The 21,088-nt window shown below is 35.7% G+C and overlaps 1 protein-coding gene across 3 annotated transcripts in view; it reads left to right on the plus strand.

Annotated features, from left to right (window-relative positions):
- LOC100169212 (homeobox protein caupolican) overlaps positions 1 to 20,086 on the plus strand; it is a 41,732-nt gene extending 21,646 nt beyond the window's left edge. For all 3 annotated transcript variants that reach the window (XM_008183261.3, XM_001952284.5, XM_008183270.3), the window contains exons 3-5: positions 263 to 369; positions 15,151 to 15,443; positions 18,965 to 20,086. In XM_008183261.3, coding sequence (XP_008181483.1) covers positions 263 to 369; positions 15,151 to 15,443; positions 18,965 to 19,788 — 1,224 coding nt within the window. In that variant the 3' untranslated portion in view covers positions 19,789 to 20,086. The remainder of the gene's footprint in view (positions 1 to 262; positions 370 to 15,150; positions 15,444 to 18,964) is intronic.
- The last annotated feature ends 1,002 nt before the right edge of the window (positions 20,087 to 21,088 follow it).

Genomic DNA, 21,088 nt, shown 5'->3' on the forward strand with positions numbered 1-21,088 from the left:
GTGACAGCGTTGTGATCCATTGTCGTACATAGACGCTTATATACCTACATAATCTATATTATATATTTAGGTGTACCCATAGTATATATTATTATATTGCAACGACCGTGGTATACACGACATATGTAGGTATTACCCATATTATTTGTGTTATATATTATAATAACGTTAATAAACGAGTTCACCCTAATAACGCTTGTATATAATATAATAATATATTTTATTATTATTAATATTATATGTATTTTTTGTGTGTGCGCAGGCCGCAGCGGGACTTGATCTCAAAGAGAACTTGGCAGCTGGAGCTACATGGCCGTACCACTCGGTCTATCACCCCTACGACGCCGCGTTCGGGTACCCTTTCAACGGGTGAGTACCCCCAAAAATACGCACATACTAGGGTTGTAGGGGCAGAGGCATAACAATATATTATATTATTTTACGCGTGCGTGTGTGTACGACGTACACATATACGTATGTACACACGTATGTACATATATTGTATTTATGTTCACCTAAAACAACAATGCGTCGAACGGCCGTCCGTCCAATAGGAATGGCGTATATTATATATAATCTAATGCAATATATAAATATATAGGTACATGTATATATTTTTCCGACACGGTAGAGGGGGGTACGCAGTATGCCAGTAATGCTCATATTTTTTCTGTCGTCTATTCGACACACCGATCATCAGCTATATATTTTATTCGGTATACGCGGTATATACCTGCAGCTATACCTATTCGTCCTTCGATATCGTGAGTGCTTACAAAAATGGACGCCGTCGCTTTACTTCCACCCGATGACACTTAATATAATAAATAATATATAATACCTATATTAATATATAAATATGATTCAATCATTTACCAAAATACGGTGTTGACTTGTTGTATAGGTTAGGTTAGATTACTTGATTCAATATGTAATATATTTAATTGCGATTTTCTGGTCGATGATTTCGCACATATATGAAGCTTTTTGTGGCCGTTGCCCTTAGCACATAGAATTTAATTAATGTACCCTATTAATTATTATAATCGTAATCTATATAGTATATTATTATTAAATTAAATAATACCTATATAAATTATATTTTATACGTACCTATATTACATATTATAGGAGCTAAAATATTTATAGTTGAATAATGTATAATATATTATTATAATATAATCGTTCGATTTTATATTTTATGTTACAATAGTACCTAGGTACCTCCAGATACACGGTGTTGCATAACATACTATGTGCCATACAAGCATAATATAGCATGTTTCAACCATAGATTTTGTAATTTAACTAGAATTATCTATGTTTCATAATATATACAAAATTTATTTTCATCTTACATTCTAACATTCGTATATTTATATATCTTACCTTTACTTGCATTATATTATCTACCGCGCACGTTTCAAACAACTTTTTTTAAGTTGATATTAATATTATGTTATCATATTAATGCACTTATATTTAGACTTATAATATAACAAAAAGCTTTATAGTGCAGCGTGTAATTTTATCTCAATTTTTTGTATAAAGTACCCCGCAAAACTAATATATACATGTATAATTATATAAATTACCTACATATTGTCATTTTACAAATATGTAATTATCTTACTTATATTATATTCTATACCACCGCTACTACTTTATATTATACAATTGTTGGTTTCTGGTAACATTTTCTGCATAGGTTAGGTATTAGTTTTCTTTCGATCGATTACAATTTTAACATTATTAATTCAAATATGGTTCATTGAGTTCATTAATATTTATAGTTTATCAATGTTATAAAGTAAATCTTATAGATTTATGTTAATCGTATTTTGATAATTTTCTTCTTATACGCAATACATATAGGTATAGGTATATGCAATTGTAGGTTGAAAACATAACAAATTTTAATTCTTGAACATAAAATGTTAATTATTTCGAAACACTACAGGTAATGGTTTTAAAAGAACGTCTTTCGTTTGTGTTAAACGGACTTTTGATTACGGTTAACCTTTATAATCACCTCGCGTCGTCTGCACAATTAAAATGTATATACATCAACGTTATTGTTCAAATACAATGTGTCAACATGGTTTTATTTGTATATTTAATTTCGCGTCTGCAGTATATTAATTGTATCTATACGAATTCGTTTTGCTGGGCTCGTTTTTTAATTTTTTATTATATTTTACGAAAAAATACGGCATTTTCTAAAACTATTATATTCCTCTCTAAACATATTATTAATATTATTATGTATTTGTATATATAGTGTACGCGTTTAATTGATACAATATCTTATTTATCTTGTGTGTGTATATGTGTGTGTAATATACACATAGATAATATGGCTTATTGCGGGTGTTTAGAATTGCGAAACATGATTCCAACCGATTAGAAGCTTTACAAGTACTATATATTATAATATTATACTACTAACACCATATAATATATAAAATAACATACGTCCCACATCGTATTATGACAATCGGTTGACTGAACGGGAATAATATATGTATATGTGTTGTAGGCACACACATATTAGTACCGTTGCAATGCTAAAGGAATTAGGATATGTTATCGGATATATAATATATTATTGGCAATGAATTATTATAACTATTATTTTTCCATTTAATACCCCCACGTGATGTTATAGTAATGTTTTCTGTCGGGTGTATAACGTATAATATATACTGTATAATATTATGTATAGATTTGCGATTTTGTATTTAGGACTGACGTAGTATCATGCTTACGGGTGGTGCTTTAAAATTAAAAAAAAAAATATTAATGAACTACAACAACACAATAATAAAATAAATAAATAAAAGTCTATCTCCGGCGGTGTGCAATATATATATTGTGTGCCGTTGGTTGACCGGATAATGTTTATAAAAACCATATCACGTTTATATATATTATATTATAGAGAGCCGACGATTTTTCCATTGAAAAATAATAATAATATTTTAAACACCATTACGAGTTTTCATCTTGCAAAAAAATAGCCGGGCTCGCGTATTATTATTCGCGCGCGGATGGGGTGAAAAAAAAGTTCCATATAATGGGCGATTCGTGTTATCGATGTTGATGATAATGATGAAAGCCAGTACGACTATCCCTTCGGAAAGCCGATTTTTTTTTTGCTCACGACCCCTGTATAATATTGTTTCACTTATACATTATTCCGAACCGGAACGCTGTAAAAAAAAAAAAGGAAAAAAGTGTAACGTTAAAAGCTTTGTCCACTTTTCAGTAGGTTAATTCTTTTTTCTCCAAACGTCGCGTATATATATCCAACGACAACGATTTCTATGTCGGCCATATTGGTAGCCTTTGTAAATCTGTAACTTTTTGGTGTTCAAACGGAATCTTATTTGTTATTAGTTCATACATATATACCTTCAACTTACATATATATATATATATATATATTATTCACTATATACGCGTTTATGATGTAATACCTATTATAGCAATACGCATGTATTTGTGTATTATAATTTATATTATAATTTTGACAACACTATATTATCTATACACTGCAATCATTATCATAATATATTTCTATTCAATACATTTTCTATGTACGTATCAATGTATCATCTACACTGTATTTATCGTTTCATACGACGAATAGGTGTGGGTTCATTGCAGTATACCTAATTTTTATTGTGATGCGAAATGGATATCTCGTAAGCTCAAATTTGTCTACAAATAACATTATACGCCGAGAAGAAAGTGTGAAAAAAATTAATCGTTTAAACAAAAATGTCAGGTCATCAATTGGATACATTCCAAAATGCATATATGATCTATATATATTTAACTAAAAATTATTACATATAAAACGCGCCAGCTATAACAAAAATATTTATTCTTCAGTCGTTAACGAATTTTATCATCATATTTTCGACATCAAACAAATTTTGTTATTATATAATATCCTTCTTTTATTAAAATAGACTTGTATTTTTAATTTCCCTTCGGGTATACTTAATGCGTGACACGCAGTAAAATCATACTATACTCAAATTAATATATGCGTATGATGATATTAAATTTTTAAAATTATCCTCAAGCTCATTTTTATTGGCAAATTCGAGTTATTTCGTACCTCGTTGTTTATATAATGTTGATAATATTAGGTTTATTTATATTAAGACGATTCAATAAACACGACGAGAGTGGTACTCATTAAAATTATAACCGCTGGCGTGTATAATATTAAATATAATATACTAATATTGCGCACATTATTACATTGTATATTTGTATATTATATTTCGGGAACAATATAATATAGCTATATTAAAAAATTAAAAACTAGTCGTTTTTGGTGCGGTAATCATGGATTCGCGAAACACGAAAATGATGAGCTATAAAATTCTGAACACAGTTAATATTTATCACCCACACTGCTGCTAGATATTATTTAAAATATAATAAGCGTATACGGAAATTCCGAATTGTGTTTAGAGGTTGGTAACACTGAACCGTAATTTTGTTGTTTTTACTTTTTTTGCACGTTCTCGTATATATACTTTTATGTATTACCTACGTGTTCTATACATACATAATATAATATATTATACAACACCCTTATTCCCTTTGGTCAACTGACACGTCGTTGTCGCGGTTGTCGCCGTAGTAATCGTCGTGGCCGCAGCCGGGCTGGTCGGCCGGCAGATGGTTATGGATGGCTCCTAGGCACGAACGGGTGGTACGAAATAAAAAAAAAAAATTAAAACAAAAATAAAAAGTAGGTAAAAAAGGAAAAATGGTATACCTTAATGCCACACACACACCACGCACACTTCCACGAGCGCGTATTGGGTGTGGTTTGTTGGCACTGAGTCTCTGGGAAAAGATAACAAATACCGCCGTGCTTTTCGCCATTACACCCGGTAGATAAGGACGCAGGAATTTTTATTTTTTCGTTTTAACACTCCTCGTGTTTTATCTGTATATACAACTAGTGTGTGTGTGTGTAGGTATATAATACACTCGCTTCTGTTTTTCACCGCCGCCGCGGTCGTTCCGACACACAATTTGTTAATGGAATCACGTAGGAAGCCGCTCGGCGACGTGTACTGGTTAAGTAGCCGATATGCGTGTATCATAAATCATACCCCGATAACCACGCTGCTGCCGTCGCCGCCGCAGCCACCGCCGACCTCCCTCGAAGTCTATATAGCAGTCGATTCCGAAATTTGATGAATTTATAATATACATAAAAAACTCATCGATGCGGCGTATGCACTGCTGCAACTGCAATTTATTATCACGACGACCATATATATTGGCGATTCTTATCGTCGTTCGCATTAGGTACTATACTCATCAGCGAATATCGTAGCTTAGGAGGTATCTAATAATATCATAGGTGCGTAAATTATATAGCTATGTGCGCCGCGATAATCGTAGGTAATATAAAATGTGCGTGATGAACAGACATCGAAAATGTATTCGACGACGACGTACACGCACAAATATTGCACCTATGTATATACACCTCCTACTTGAACGTCACTAAATATCGTCATGGTTGCCCGTCTGCAGCTCACCCCTAATACTGTTGTAGTAATAATAGTAATGCACCGATGATAAGACCGTCACAAACACGACGGAGGCCGTATAAAATGGCGGCGACGGATTTTTTTTTCGTTGTAGGGCTTGCGCGTCACGCGAAAACGCATGTCCAACCGCTGTCATACACCACCGCAGCCCTAACATTTTTTTTTTTTTTACACACCTTTACACATTGTTACGTATGCCCACCCCTTTCGCATATTCGTGTATTATGATGTGTGCTAATCGAATGTATACTTTGGGCCGAGTAGGTATCATTTCATTAGCCCGCGACCATATTGTACATAGGTATTATACATGGTCGACTGCTATAAGTATATATATTTGTTTGTCCATTATGTCGTTTTGATTTCATTTAGTTATATATATATACTATTACCTTATAATTCGTGCGCTTATGTAAGATACGTATAACGCGTGTATATAATAGGTCACACTCCACCCGTTGCAAGAGTCCTAAACGCGTATATTATTATGATGTGCCTCTACAAATTGTCAACTATCGCATCGCGAGTTCGTCACCGCTCTTCCTTCGACTTTTCAAAATAATTATTGCAGTATACATAATGGTTGTAGACGTATTACCCGCGAATGATGCTTATAGCCCGTTACTGCACTATATATATTAAAATGATTACTTATATATATGATAGCTAATTTATATTAATGTAATAATATATATACGACGGTATTCGCGCACGAAACGTCCGCACTATATAATACTGTATAATAGCGTCGCCCAACCACTATAATACACTAACATTTTTTTTTATAAAAAAATACATCTGCAGCTGATCTGCGCTCGACAGAATTCTCATTTATTTATTCAGTATCGGAAATACGATCGCGTGTTATACACACACTACGCACACACACACACACACACACGTAATATCGTACGTCTCCGTACTGAAAAAATAACGAATAATATTATATCATATATTATAATATTATGTATATATTATCTGGTATGTGTCTTGACGCCTATTTTTCGCTGCGACACGAGTTTTTCATTCGTTCGCCTTGTACGATTCATAAACGCGTCTCACACGAGGACGGAACGGGCTGCGATGTAGTGGTGTTTAAAACGCGTATAGGTTCTGCTCAATACCGCAGTGAGCGTAATGCTCGTATAGGTATATACGGTTTTAACCACCGCCACCGTACGTCGTCGGCCCGACAAACCGAACCGTTTAAACAAATACACACAGTCGAACGCTTCGGCTCTGTTTCCCTTCCCCGAAACCAGTTTTCAATTTTATCGTGTCCGACAACCGAACGCGCGTATATATTATAATACGCGTATCAAATAATATATTTAAATATACAATAATAGTAATACATATTATTATAATGTACCTTTATACATATTACGTGTTAGAGTGTGTGTGTGTGTGTATATAATACGCGTTTTGTCAATCCGATTTCCATTAACGTCGTCCTCATCCTGTATATTGTGGGATAACTCGCAACGTAGGTATATAATACCGATCGTCCTATAATATGTATGTGTGTGTTTAAATTATGTGATGGCTAGAGCCGTGGGGAAACGAATTCATATAATTTATAGACGGTCTGCAGGTAAAGAGCGGTGTATCTGTATACACACGACTTATGTATAGGATACGAAATAATATTTGGTGTCGGAATATGATTATAACATTATGCATGTACCAATACATCATAATATTATATCCTACACCGCACGACACGAGCGATCTTTGTACCTATATATAATAATATGGCGGTAATATACTATATACAGCGGGATGATGAAAATGATTTTCTGTCCGTCACAACACACGCGCCCGGGCATTACTGCGTTTTACCATAATTTACCATATAATGTATAAGCCCGTCGTTACACATCATCCAGACCTATATATATATATATATATATAACCTTGTTTCGTTGTTAACACGAACGCACACACACACTCATAATCGGCCTCTCACAATTCGGTCGATCATGAATATTCATACACTATATTATATACACGCATAACGTAGGTATAACGTGCAACCCCGTCGTTGCGCATAAAATCGTGAATTTTAGGTCGCCACGAGGTATGACGACGGCGGACTGCCGGAAATCGGAGACACCGGCCAGATATGATCGAAACGCCGAAAATCGCATATTACATTAGTATATCCATATCGTCGGGCGTGTTATTATATTGTTTTCGTCCGATCGTAAATCTCCCGATCGATTTTCAATAACTTGTCGTGCGGCGGGGGGGGGGGTGGAGAGTGGCAGGCCCCCGTGTTTACACGCGCCTCGCGCGGTGCATACGAATTTCGTCGAATCGGACAGATAACATTATTGTACCGCACATGTGCAGCGTACGCGCGTATATTATAACGGGTGAAATTGTCTTTGGTGTACACCGCCACCGGATGTGCCGGACGGGCGCGATGAATTCCGTTCGGTTATGATACGGTCGCACCGAAATCCGATTCGTGCGCGACAGGTATTCTATATAACAATATTGTTGTATACATTATACACACCTATCTATACCTACCTACCTGGTGTGGACGACTGCAGCGCGACTTAAAAATCTTTTTTATGCGTGCAACGCTGTATGAAAAAAAAAACAAACGATACGACGCATAACGGAAACAGCCGTAATATATACAGTAGTCGCCAAAGTGCACTGCAATATTGCACTACCGGGACCTATTATAATTGGTATATACGGATGTACGCGGACCGGAAGTCGCGCCGTCTCCTCCTCCGCGCGGTGTGTGTAATAATAATAATAATATGTAACTTGAATGAATAATAATAATATGCTATGCATATAATATTGTAATGCATGATATTATTATTATTACTATTATACGGTATATTATACCTACTGCTGCAGCAGTGACCGCCGTGTGATCGGACACGACGAGGTCAGTAACCCTAAGTTCGTCACCGCTAATCGGTTACTTCCTTCCGATAGATTTATGTGACATATTATATATTTATAAAAAAAAAAAAAAACACCTCCCGCGCGTAGGTTTCGATGGATTTTCACACACATAACGGTTACACGTGTGTGTGTTTGTGTATATATATATATATCTAATATGAGAATTTAAGTGTGTGTGTGTGTAAAGCGTGTGCGTGTGTGCGTTATTGACGCCTTAGAACGAAACCGGTCGTTAAAATCGTCGTCAAATCCGCGGTCGTTCCCATCGTTCGGTCCGAGTCGTAAAATCAGATAGAATTTATTGTACCTATACCTACCACCGAAAATTTGTGCGGACACATAATGGCATTCCGACGACATGCACGCATCTCACACACGGAAATCTATAGGCACACATAAAACAAACGAATACGTGTACAATTAATAATTGTGTATATTGAATAATACATAATAATATGATACAATGTGTACTGCGTTATATTATATTGTGATCATGCAACACCTTGACACTGGTGACGACGTAGAAAATATAATATTAAACGATATAAAAATATTAATAATAATATTATATTATTTTAATCGTTGTTATCATCATCATTATTATTATTATTATAATAACATGTTTTTTTTCTTTATTCGTTTTCAATCAAACGCACACTGAACGAACTAGCCCCGCGCCACCGCCTCCGACGATGTAGAGTTATATATTTGGTTACACGCCCGATTACAAATCATCCGTGAAACGAAAACGACAATCGGGACCGGTCTTCAAACTGGACGAAAAAAAATTGTATAAAAAACGCGGATCTATCCATATATATATATATATATATATATATATATATACACATAATATATAATACTTAAATTACTGTATGGGTACAACACGTATACTTATTATATATTTATAAGTTTGCCGTGTGTTTCTCGCCCTTCGCCGCTGCGGCGGCGGCGTATACGATATAATAATATCACACACACGCACCACTCTCCTTTGTGTGGAAAAGCCGACACCGGTGTTACACGCGGTTTTACAAGTTTATCATTTTTACACCTTTCACGCACATCGGACCCGTCCGGCCGCCTCCGCTGTCCGTTCGCATTTTCCGCCGGCGAACCGACGAGGCGGACGATGGATTTCGAAAAGGATTCTGTATATAGTCGTGTAACACACACACACGCCTATTATGGGTATTATATTATTATTAATATTTGGGTATTGAGGTGTACGGTGTATACACTGCACTGTGGCCGAGCGGCGAGCGGGGACATTCAAACGGTCGGCCGGGCGAGGGGATTATAAATACGTAATATCGCGGTGGCACATCAAAAAAGGGTTAAACACACGCCGACACCGATTTAACGGGTCTGGTTCGGAGAAAAAAAAACAAAACGGATACGGCGGCGACCGACGATGAGGGGCAATATATATATTATAGTCGCGGTGGTGTCCCGGTCGTGTGTTTTTCGTATTTTTCGTTTTCATTATGATGATGATTATTATTATTGCCCACCTAGTGTTTTTTTTTCCACTCCATATTCATATTATACTCTCTCGACCCTCTTTACCGCTCGCAATATATTCGACTGCGGTTGGCCGGTAACCATAATAATATTACTTCACCATAACTGCACCACAGCACCGCACATATGACCTCATCTATATATTATAGATTTTACGCAACCATCATTGTTCAATGTAGATATATATATATTTTAGGAGTTGGGAATCGCTTATAAATAATACTACTACTACATAATAATAATTAATAGAATATCCGATCCAATCATCGTTCATTTTTAAGCATATGTAAAGGAGGGCGCTTCTATAATATATTATATTATCCACTAATTTTTTTTGTTTTGTTTAAACAAAAAGTTCTATATACCTATTGTATAGCGTGTTATGTATTGCCCCATAGTAACAAAAGAAAAATTCACATATTTTGACACATGAGTTGTGGAACGGCTGCAGTACTATATACTGTTATATAATGTAATACTTTCTTGAGTTCTGAAAATATATGTTTTATATTTTAAAATTTTTGAAACTTGATTAATGGAAATATTAAATGTTACTCTCAACTAAACAAAGCAGTAGGTACCTACGATAGTTGCAATGTTGTATCATTCAATAAATAGTGCGATACTGTAGTGTTGCTACATACGTGCAAATGTGCAATTAGTGCGCTACTTCTAACCTCTGTGAATTATTTATAATATTATTATATATCGTCGCGTTCATCATAATATAATATATTAAGTTCATTCGTATACAATACGGCGTGATATTTATTGTCAATTATATCGTATAATGTATTAGGTACCTATATAATATGTAATTTGTAGACATCCAATAAAATTCCTCATTTAATTATAATATAGTGGTTGACCGTCATCGTTGTGTTTTCCAATATTTCCGTGTATACGAATGATATACTCGTTAGTTACATAATGTATTATTATGACGGTCATCTATTAACCAGTCAAAATAACAGAACACCATAAGGGCCACCCTGCTATTATATAGTGCATAGGTACTGATATTAAAGTGATATATAATTATAATTGTGCAAGTCGCTGATGGTATCCCCCCACTCAAGCAGTTCTAAACGCGTGCGGCGTTTAATATTATAATTACGATAATTGTACGTTTGTACCGTACAACTATTAAAAATTATAGTATTATAGTTATAGTAGGCCACGACAATAATATGGCAACCCACTTAAATAAACTTAGTTTTCAAATATTTTTCACTTGTACCTACATTTTTTTACCGTTCTTACGACTTTCGATATATAATAATGATCAATTCAACTCGCAAATTCGCTCTCAAATACATAATAATATTGTGTATGTACCGTGCACTCGTTAGCTAGTCGTATACTACGGACATGGTTGTAGTTATAAAAAAATTATAAGATTTAAGTAGCCACTCGTAAAAATGTTTCAACGTTTATAACAATATGTATAGGTACAATATTAATTGTTTCACATTCTGGAAAGATTTGTTCGACTATCGTTATATAATATTGTTATAAACGCTTGGTTTATTTTATAGTCGTGTTCTCGTCGTGTATACAATTTTATTTGTGTCCTAGAGACCTTATACCGAATGTTGGTTGTCTGTAAATTGTAATTATTATTTGGACACAGGTACCTGTTGTTATTTACGGTTCGTGTTATTATTACATCATTGGCCGTTGCACATTTGCGCTATAATATGTTTAATATGTAATAATAGTGTTGTAGTTCTGTTGACCATCATAATAATGTTTCCCGAACAACGATGCGATTATTCTTAATATTAGACCTTTAATAATAATAATTGTGATTAGGTTTGGATTCGTCGCTATATCGAGCAGATAAAGCTTGGGACATTACAATAATATCGTATGTTTATGTACATGTGAATTTCTACTATAGGTACCGTTACAGTACTTTCTAGATAAAATACACGCCATGCGCCTAATCTGGGGGGAAAATTCTGCTGTAAAAATGTAAACTTTAAATTGCCCTCGTCGATACGTCTGTTATATAGGTACACAATTACACATGATAACATTATTGTATCTCATATTGTACAGGTTAGTGAACCCGCGGTATCAACATCTCCAATGACTGCAGGTATATCGGTACTATTTCGGCATTATATCATATTGCTCAACTTTAATTATAATGTGTGTTAATACCAGGTAATATACTATATTATCTACAACGTCGACCTTTCTGAAATTAAAACGCATTGACCAAGGTCGTTGAACGGTTCGCGAATACGGTTTTACATTTTTCGTCTATAAACATTCGTAGGACGCTATATAATTTGATATTTCTGTCGGGTAAATACAATATTTTAAACGTAACATAAAATATCATACCTATACATTTATATTACATTTTATTTTTATCTACGAAATTATTTAATTTTTGACTTAAAAGTTTTAAAACTTTGCTTGAGGTACCACGGTTAAACGTTCATTTTTTCACATTTCGGTTTGTATATTAAAAACTATTAAAAAATACATAAGTTATATAATTACATAATGTTAATTGTACTTAATTACAAACGTGTTTCCTAAAATACCATACACTGTTAACTATAACACAATATTATTATAATAGGTATACACTATTCTCTATATGATTATACAGCAACTTAATAGTTATAATTTTTATCAGATTTTCGAAATATTAGGTACTTATAAGCGTGACATTATGTGAATTAAATTCAAATATTTTTTTTTATCAATCAAGAACATTTTTATCAATGGTTGTATTATTCACTTGATACTATCATGCCTAGCCGCCTAGGTATTCCAATTTTTGCGTATAAGACACACTATAGTGTACACATTACCTACACATACATATACCTATATAGAATATATTGTAGGTCAGGGTTTTAATACCGTAGTAAAACTAGTGTGTGCGTCAGAATGACATTATCAATTACCGCGGTGCAGATATAAAAAAATATATATAAGGCGTCTATAAGGCGATCATCGTATTGTTATTTTGCATATATTAAGTACATAATATTGTACTTACATGTTCTATATCTTACGATCACATAATATCATATTGCAGATGTGGTCGTTGCGGGAACACAAAATATCGCACTAAAATAATTAAAAATAAGTCTATACCTACAACGACGTATATTTTATTATTATACAACGTGTAGGTACATCGGTTACATTTCGTTATGAAAATTTCGCGGTGAATATTATCGTCGTCCCCGCGGTGATCGTCTACACGGTTTATCGTCTTAATCGACACGACCTACGTACCTATCTATATATTTATAAATATATATTATACCCAAGACCACCGTCGCTAGGTTAAAATGTATCGAGTTTAGACGAAAAATAATGACGTTCATCATAATAATATTATACGCCATCGTATAAACCGATTCGACAGTGTGTTCACGTCATTTATAGAAGAAAAAAACCGTCAGAAAATTGTATATAGTATTTAATATATTATGCTCACACACATTTCGTATAGTCGCGCCGCGCTGTGTACGCGCACGCAACCGTCGATGACGTACCATCTGCCAGCAACGCGACCGTTTTATGTGTGTTTAGAGAATTTAGTTCCACACCATTATTATTATGCCGTCTGGTCTTGTTCGTGTGTTCATAATGTCACAATACATTGCTGTACATTATGTGCTCATATCATGCTGTATGCCTTAGCACCTATTTACGAGGAGTATTCTTATTTAAGGTACAATTTCGAGCCGACCGTTAAGCACCTATACATACATAATATAATTATGGTATTATACAAGCTTTTTATCTGATTTTAATTTTTTCCAACACCGATTTCTCATGTTAATACACCTATAATGTATACTCATCGGTGTATAACAATAATATATTATATAATATTTGTCATACGAAACTGGCGTTTTGCGTTGTTTCGACCCACCACCCCACGTCACGGCTGTAAACAACTGAAAAAAATACGTTGACTTAAAGTCAGGCCACAGGCGCAAATTAAAAAAATTACACACAGACATATTATAATGTGTATCTAAGTACCCATATGATATATAATATTATAGTATATAATATAGATTCTATGTCGGCGGTGCAGGCGCGTGAATGATATAGTTTATTTCCGTTCGGAAAAACTTAAACGAGTTTCAAAATATATTCCAAATCAAATTTATTCCGCTGTCTCCATGACCCTAACCCCTGCTGCAGGTTGACAATAATAAAAACTGAGTGGATTTAAAATAAAAAATAAAAAGGAAAAAAATGTAAATCGGGTTTTAACGCCGTGACAAGTAGAGATGGCTCTAAATAAAAATCCATTAGTTCGTTGAGACGTTAATTGGATATTTCGCCTGAAGAATCGGAATCGTGATTAACGGAGACGGTGTATATATATATATATGTATGTGTGTGTGTGTGTGTGTAGTGTATACATATAATGGGTGGTGGAGAAAAGTCGTGGTGTTCAGGTCGGCGGCTTCGTGGGCGGGTGTGTATAATGCTGCTGCTGGTCGCGAAGAGGGAAGCGATGAGAGTTATTCAAATTCCATTAAACGGAGGGCGGCGCTTAATTGGAATTAATAAAAAGGATCGCCGTCGGCGGCGGGTAAAAAAAAAAAAATCTGCATAAGTTAAAAAACATTTACACCCCTCCGCCATCCCACCCGATTGGCAGACCCAAGCCCAGCCCGGGGAGTTATCCCTGATTTTTTCCCTCGCTCTCTTTCTGCGAAAAGTTTAACCGCGTGAAATCGCCCCGGCGTTTTTTTTCTCTCGTGATAGCTTCCGCATTAAATCCGGCCGCGTGAACCGACGACGGAATTGTTTAAACAATTTGTGCGATTTCCCCGTATAATATATTGTCTATATCACACTCGCTCAGTACATATACCTAGCGGCCAGCTTAACTCGTTGATTGTAAAAAAAAATGCTTTATATTATGATATAATCTACCTGCGGTTCACACACGCGTGCACAGTATTTTACCTGGGCATAATATTATATTATAATTATTGTCATTTTGCCTTGCCCGTTTATAGCACAATGGTCGTAAATTCTAATTATATAATATTATATCATGTGAGTTATTATTTATATTGTCTTTTTTGTTTCGCTTCAGGTACGGCATGGACCTCAACGGTGCCAGGCGGAAAAACGCCACTCGAGAGACAACCAGCACGCTGAAGGCTTGGCTTAACGAGCACAAGAAAAACCCGTACCCGACCAAAGGTGAGAAGATCATGTTGGCCATCATCACCAAGATGACGCTCACGCAGGTGAGCACGTGGTTCGCTAATGCCCGAAGGCGGTTGAAGAAGGAAAACAAGATGACTTGGGAACCCAGAAATAGGGTCGAAGACGAGGACAACAACAACGAAGATGACCGAAAGAGCCCAGACCCAAAAGATCTCGGTAAGTGCCTATACCTAGCAATTCTATGCATACATTTAATATATTTAGTAACAGTCACGTGTTAAACAATGGTATGGGTAAGGGTTGGTTTCTGCCTTTATTTAAAAAAATAAATAAAATATTTCCTTGTTATTATCAGAATAACGTAATAAAAGTATACACGACATTACGTAATTGTGTTAAATTTTCATTGTACAAATATAGTAGCCCCCCTCTAAAAAAAAAATGTTAATTATTTTGGTGGTATATAACTATTATTAATTATAAATATGAGCACTTTTCCACAGATAATGTAACGTAGTATACGTATTTTACATTTATACGTATACACATAGAAATAAATTATAAAGTATAAAAGTTAAAGGATTGACTTTATATTTTCTCATCGGGTTGTGCTTTAAAATTTACTGCATTGATTGCACTTCATCGCCATAATCGTATTCGCGGGTCTTATCTAAATTTTCATTTGTGCATTATTCATTACATTACTCTTTCGTTTTCCATAAATATATAAAGGTAGAATATAGTAAATCTTATTTAGACTCTTATCCAAGTATAGAAGTAGGTATAGAAGGGTTTATTTATTAAAATTAAAATGTTTTATGTATAATATCGTGTATTATTTGAAAGTACATATAAAAATATATACAAACAACCCGTGTAGCTTTCGTCCACATAGTTTTATAATATTTACTTATACATATCGTTTTAAGTACGTTAATTACAATAACGCGTACTGACGAGATCGTTATAGGCAAATTCATGTTTTCCACCGATTTCTTAATGCTGCAGAACAGCTAAAATTTGAACGTGTATAGATATAATATGTCACGTATTATATTGTCACATGGCTGTATAAAATAATCTCTAATGTGTATTATACTGCATCTACATTTGGCTGCAGATGCATGTGCGTGTATTAAGTACATAATTCCTAGTTATAGCATGTAAGTACTCCGTTTTCCGAATCTAATTCGCCGGGTCGATTAATACGAATCATTATACGCCATCAATCTGCTCCCCCTGCGCCGTATCCTTATAATACAATATACGATTTGATATTAACGATTTATTTTTTTAACCAGATCTAAGAATAAAACGTACACGTTGGGTTCGTATATTATTATAATACTCGATTGCTATATTATTTACTGTATCATTATTATTGCTCGAACACTTTGCAGCAGTACGCCGCGCGCGACCCGAATCACGCGCCCCGTCGGTTCCAATGACCGTTTTGAAGCGCCTCCCTCCGCCGTCGAACGTCGCTATAATATATATATTATAGTTTCCCCCCTTTTTCTTTTTTTTTTATTTCCCCTATTTCGGTGGTCGTAAATTTCCGGAGCCGAACACTAGTCACGTGCCCGTCGCAATGACAATAATAATATTATCTAAAGCCAATAACACGGTCCATATAATATCTCGTTCGGTTTTCCGTCGGCGTGTCCTATATAATATTTTATTAATATATTATAATACCATTATGTCACGTCGGAAGGAGGCTATACACACACACACATTGCATTATACATTTTTCTCATCGCCAGACGCTCTGCCCCGCGCGAACAGTAAATTTTTACACGACACGTGTGAGTGTGTGTGCAGGAAAAAAAAACAAATAAATATTAAACATTATTATTATCGTTTCGCTGACGGAAATGTCCTGCGGCACACCGCCACCGATCAGTCCCGTACTAATTATAAACAGCGTCGAAACCGGAAACGGCGGGTACAATATTATATTATGTGTGTATATAATATTATAACCGCCAAAAATGCGTAATCGAACCGTTGACAAGTGTTGTAACACTCCAACATAACATAACTAACACGGACCTTTTCCGCGTTTTCGTCGCACCGATCGGTGACATATAATGAGTGTTATATTTATATATAGTAATATAAGGAGGCATTCGTTTTTCCAAACACACGATGGTGTGTGATTTCTACACTCGTTTCAATATGTGGTGACAAATATTTCTGGTCCTTTCCCCTCCCCCCTACACACTCACACCACAAAGGCCTCCGACGCTGTCGTGGCTCACGTAGCGGAACTTTGTGTATAATATAATTCATAAGTCTCATAGCACATCATCGTCGTAGATGAATAATAATATTCAGAAGCCCGTGTAAAAGAGAACGACGGTTTTACGACGTGGTTCGTTTGGTTCATCATTTATATTTTTGCTTGCATTCCGAATAAACGGTATCTAACAATAACCGTTTCGTCGACGAAAAAAAAAATCTAATATTATATTTTACATCATTATAACCATCATCTACCATCATATACATGGGTACCGTGTAATAAATGTGTACATGACGTACGGTAATATTTTATAGAACGATTTTCGCGCGCGCTTTAATAACAAATCGAGTAAAAATGAGTAACAACCATAGCAATCCCGCGGTCCGCTGCAGTCGTACACAGCGATAACACTGGTGGCGTCTGTGTTCATATTATAATGATAATATTATGTACTTAAGTATAATTTTTTTACATTACGTGGGATTATTATTATCGGTTTGGCGCCGGCGACGACGTTTTAATGTGCAAAAATACCGTGTATACATAATATTATAGTGTTTAAAGTGTACGCGCCAAAGTGGCCGATAGTTAATTAAGAATAAACGAGCGTCGGTTGCATATATATTTATTATAATATCACCGATCGGAGTGTATACATATGTATTATTGAATAAATCTACGGCGACCAAGTCAAAAGTCATTACTTAGGTATACATGAAGTTTTATGCATACCGTCGATGTACGCCCGTGTTCTTATTCTATGTTATATTCTAATAGGTCAATGTGCGAATTATAAAACGTATTTGATGTGTAATAGTATAAATTATCGCGTTCCGTTCGACAAAAATAACTAGCTTAAACGAGCTTTGGAACCGCCGACCGTGTGCAACAGGTGCAGTTATAAGGGGAAAATACAAAAATAACATTTTCGGATATAACTATGATATATTATACCGCGGTACATACTACTATACTAGGTACCTACCTAATAAATTCTATAATATATAATATACTTATATACCTATGGTTAGTTAGATCTGACCGAAATAACCGAGTTATCGCCGCACTAGTCAATAATTTATATGGACTGTACAAGACAGCTTTCAACGGGCCTTTTGAATTTTAAGAATAAATTATGCATACAAAATAAATAAATACCTATAGGCACCTACGTTTATTAGTCAACAAATAACCCACTTTTGAATGTTGACAACGATATTTTGATACCTATACATAATATAGTAGATTTTTATCATACCGGATAACTTGAATTAAATAAATAGAACACCCTTTGAATTGCCACCATTACTTTTATAAACCATTACAATATAAAAGTCGGTATCTCGAATTTGTTGATATCTTTTCTGTTCCCCCTGAGATTCGGCATAACGAAATTAGCTGACTGTAATTTGTCAGAGTACAAAAGTGAAGAAAGTGAAGACTGAGTACAAAATATATTTATTAAATATTATTCCGTTTTTGCTTGCAGATTGTAAAGACTCGGGCACGGGATCGAGCGAGGACGGTGACCGGCCGGGCGCCAATCACACAGGCAGCGAGTGGAGCGAATCGCGGGCCGACAGCGGACCGGACTCACCGGAGCTGTTCGATCGGCCGCCGCCACCACACTTCCTGCACCACCCGCCGCCGTACCACCACGGCCACTATCCCGGAGCGCCGCACCATCCGCCGCCGTCACACCTTGGCCACCACCATCACCACCACCATCCGTCGGCGGCGCCACCGCACCACCGGTTCGCGTCCGTGTCACCACCGACCACCGGCGGAGTCGGCGGCGGGCTTCTGCCGTCGCAGAGTAGCGCCCCCAAGCCACGCATCTGGTCGCTGGCCGACATGGCCAGCAAGGACACGACGACCACGACGACGGCCGCGGCCGCGGTCGAGACGTCCACGCCGTCCACCCCACCGCCGCCGCCGTCACCGCATCAGCACCAGCGGTCACCGCACCACCAGCAACTGTCCCCTCCGTCCGTCGGCGGTGCGTCGTCTGCGGGCCACCGACGGCCGCCCGCCGTTCCCGTACCGTCGCTGCCCGCCGGTTACGCGCGCCACGAGCAGCTGTACCGATCTTTCTACGAGGATCCCGCGGCCGCGGCCTATCATGCGCGTGCCTTCGGCGGCGGCGGCGGGATCGTGTTCCAACCGTCCGCGGCCCACCAGCACCATTTGCACCATCACCACCAGCAGCAGCAACTGCACTCGGCGGCCGCGGCGGTCGCCGAACCGTCGCCCGCCTCGTCCTCGTCCGACGCCGAATCCGTCGTGGCCGTCCAGCACGCCGAACGGGCTTGACGAGAAGCGGCTCGACCACAAACACACGTAAATCCAAAGACAAAACAAAAAAATAAACAAACAAACATTATTTTGTAAATATTAACGATAATAATATATAAGAGTAAACTTTGTAAATAACATATTATTATTATTATAATATATTATATATATATTAATGAATATTATAAGGTAAAAACACATAATATAATATAATATGATATGATTATATATAGAAAACGGCATGTATAAGACATTGTGCGGACAATAAAAAAAAAAGTAATGATACTACTGTTAAAAAATATTTAAAAAAAAAAAACAAAATAATTATATATAATATATACGTATTTACGAGGAAGAAATAATAATATTATACCTAAACTATAACGTGATTGATATATATATATAAATATACAGATCGTGTGTGTATAATATTATATGTATTGTTACAGTTATTAATTGTGACGTGCGCAGATTTCTTGAAAAAAAAAATCATCAGGGGTTTTGAGCGACGTGATTGGCGGGCATATCGGGGGGGGAGGGGGTCTCGTGTAGTAGAGACTTTGTCGTTTTGTATTTTATTTCACCGAGAACCTACCTATATAATGCGGTACGCGACATGCGCATAACCTACACAATGTTTTATAAAATACGTATACTGTGGGTGTAATAATATAATATTTATATAAATATATACATTATATCATATTATTATGTGTAGAGGACAGGCGTACCCGAGTCTGTCCGGTTTAAGACGACTGGACAATCTTTTACATTTGCCGCGGGGACACGACATAAATTGTAATATTGTCATTACCTATATATATACCTATTATATTTTTTTCTCGTGCGAGGTGAACCGATCGTTGACGTTCCTTTCTATATGACATTATATGTTTTATTATTTTAATTTATATCCTTTCATCTTGTTTTTATTTTTTTCTCGTTCTTACAGCAATAGAACGTAAACTACGATTTTTAAAGATATATATATACGTATAATGATATATACACACAAACTAGACGGAATGTATGACAAAAACTACTATGTAATAATAATATTATCTCTTCTCGTGCAGCATCATATTATATATTGTTTTCCATTTTAGTGTATATTTAGCGGTTTGTACATTGTATTTGTACGATATATAATTATATTTATAGCGGTACGCGATATTATTTTATTTTGTAATTAATTGGAATATAAAAAAAAACCATTGTTATAGCTTTTAAATTTAAATTATTCTATTATGTTTTTTTTTGTGATATTGTAGTCGGTACTTTTCCTAATACATTGTTTTTTCTTAAAAAAAAAAAAAAA

This window comes from Acyrthosiphon pisum, chromosome A3, assembly GCF_005508785.2.
Source record: "Acyrthosiphon pisum isolate AL4f chromosome A3, pea_aphid_22Mar2018_4r6ur, whole genome shotgun sequence".
NCBI lineage: Eukaryota > Metazoa > Arthropoda > Insecta > Hemiptera > Aphididae > Acyrthosiphon > Acyrthosiphon pisum.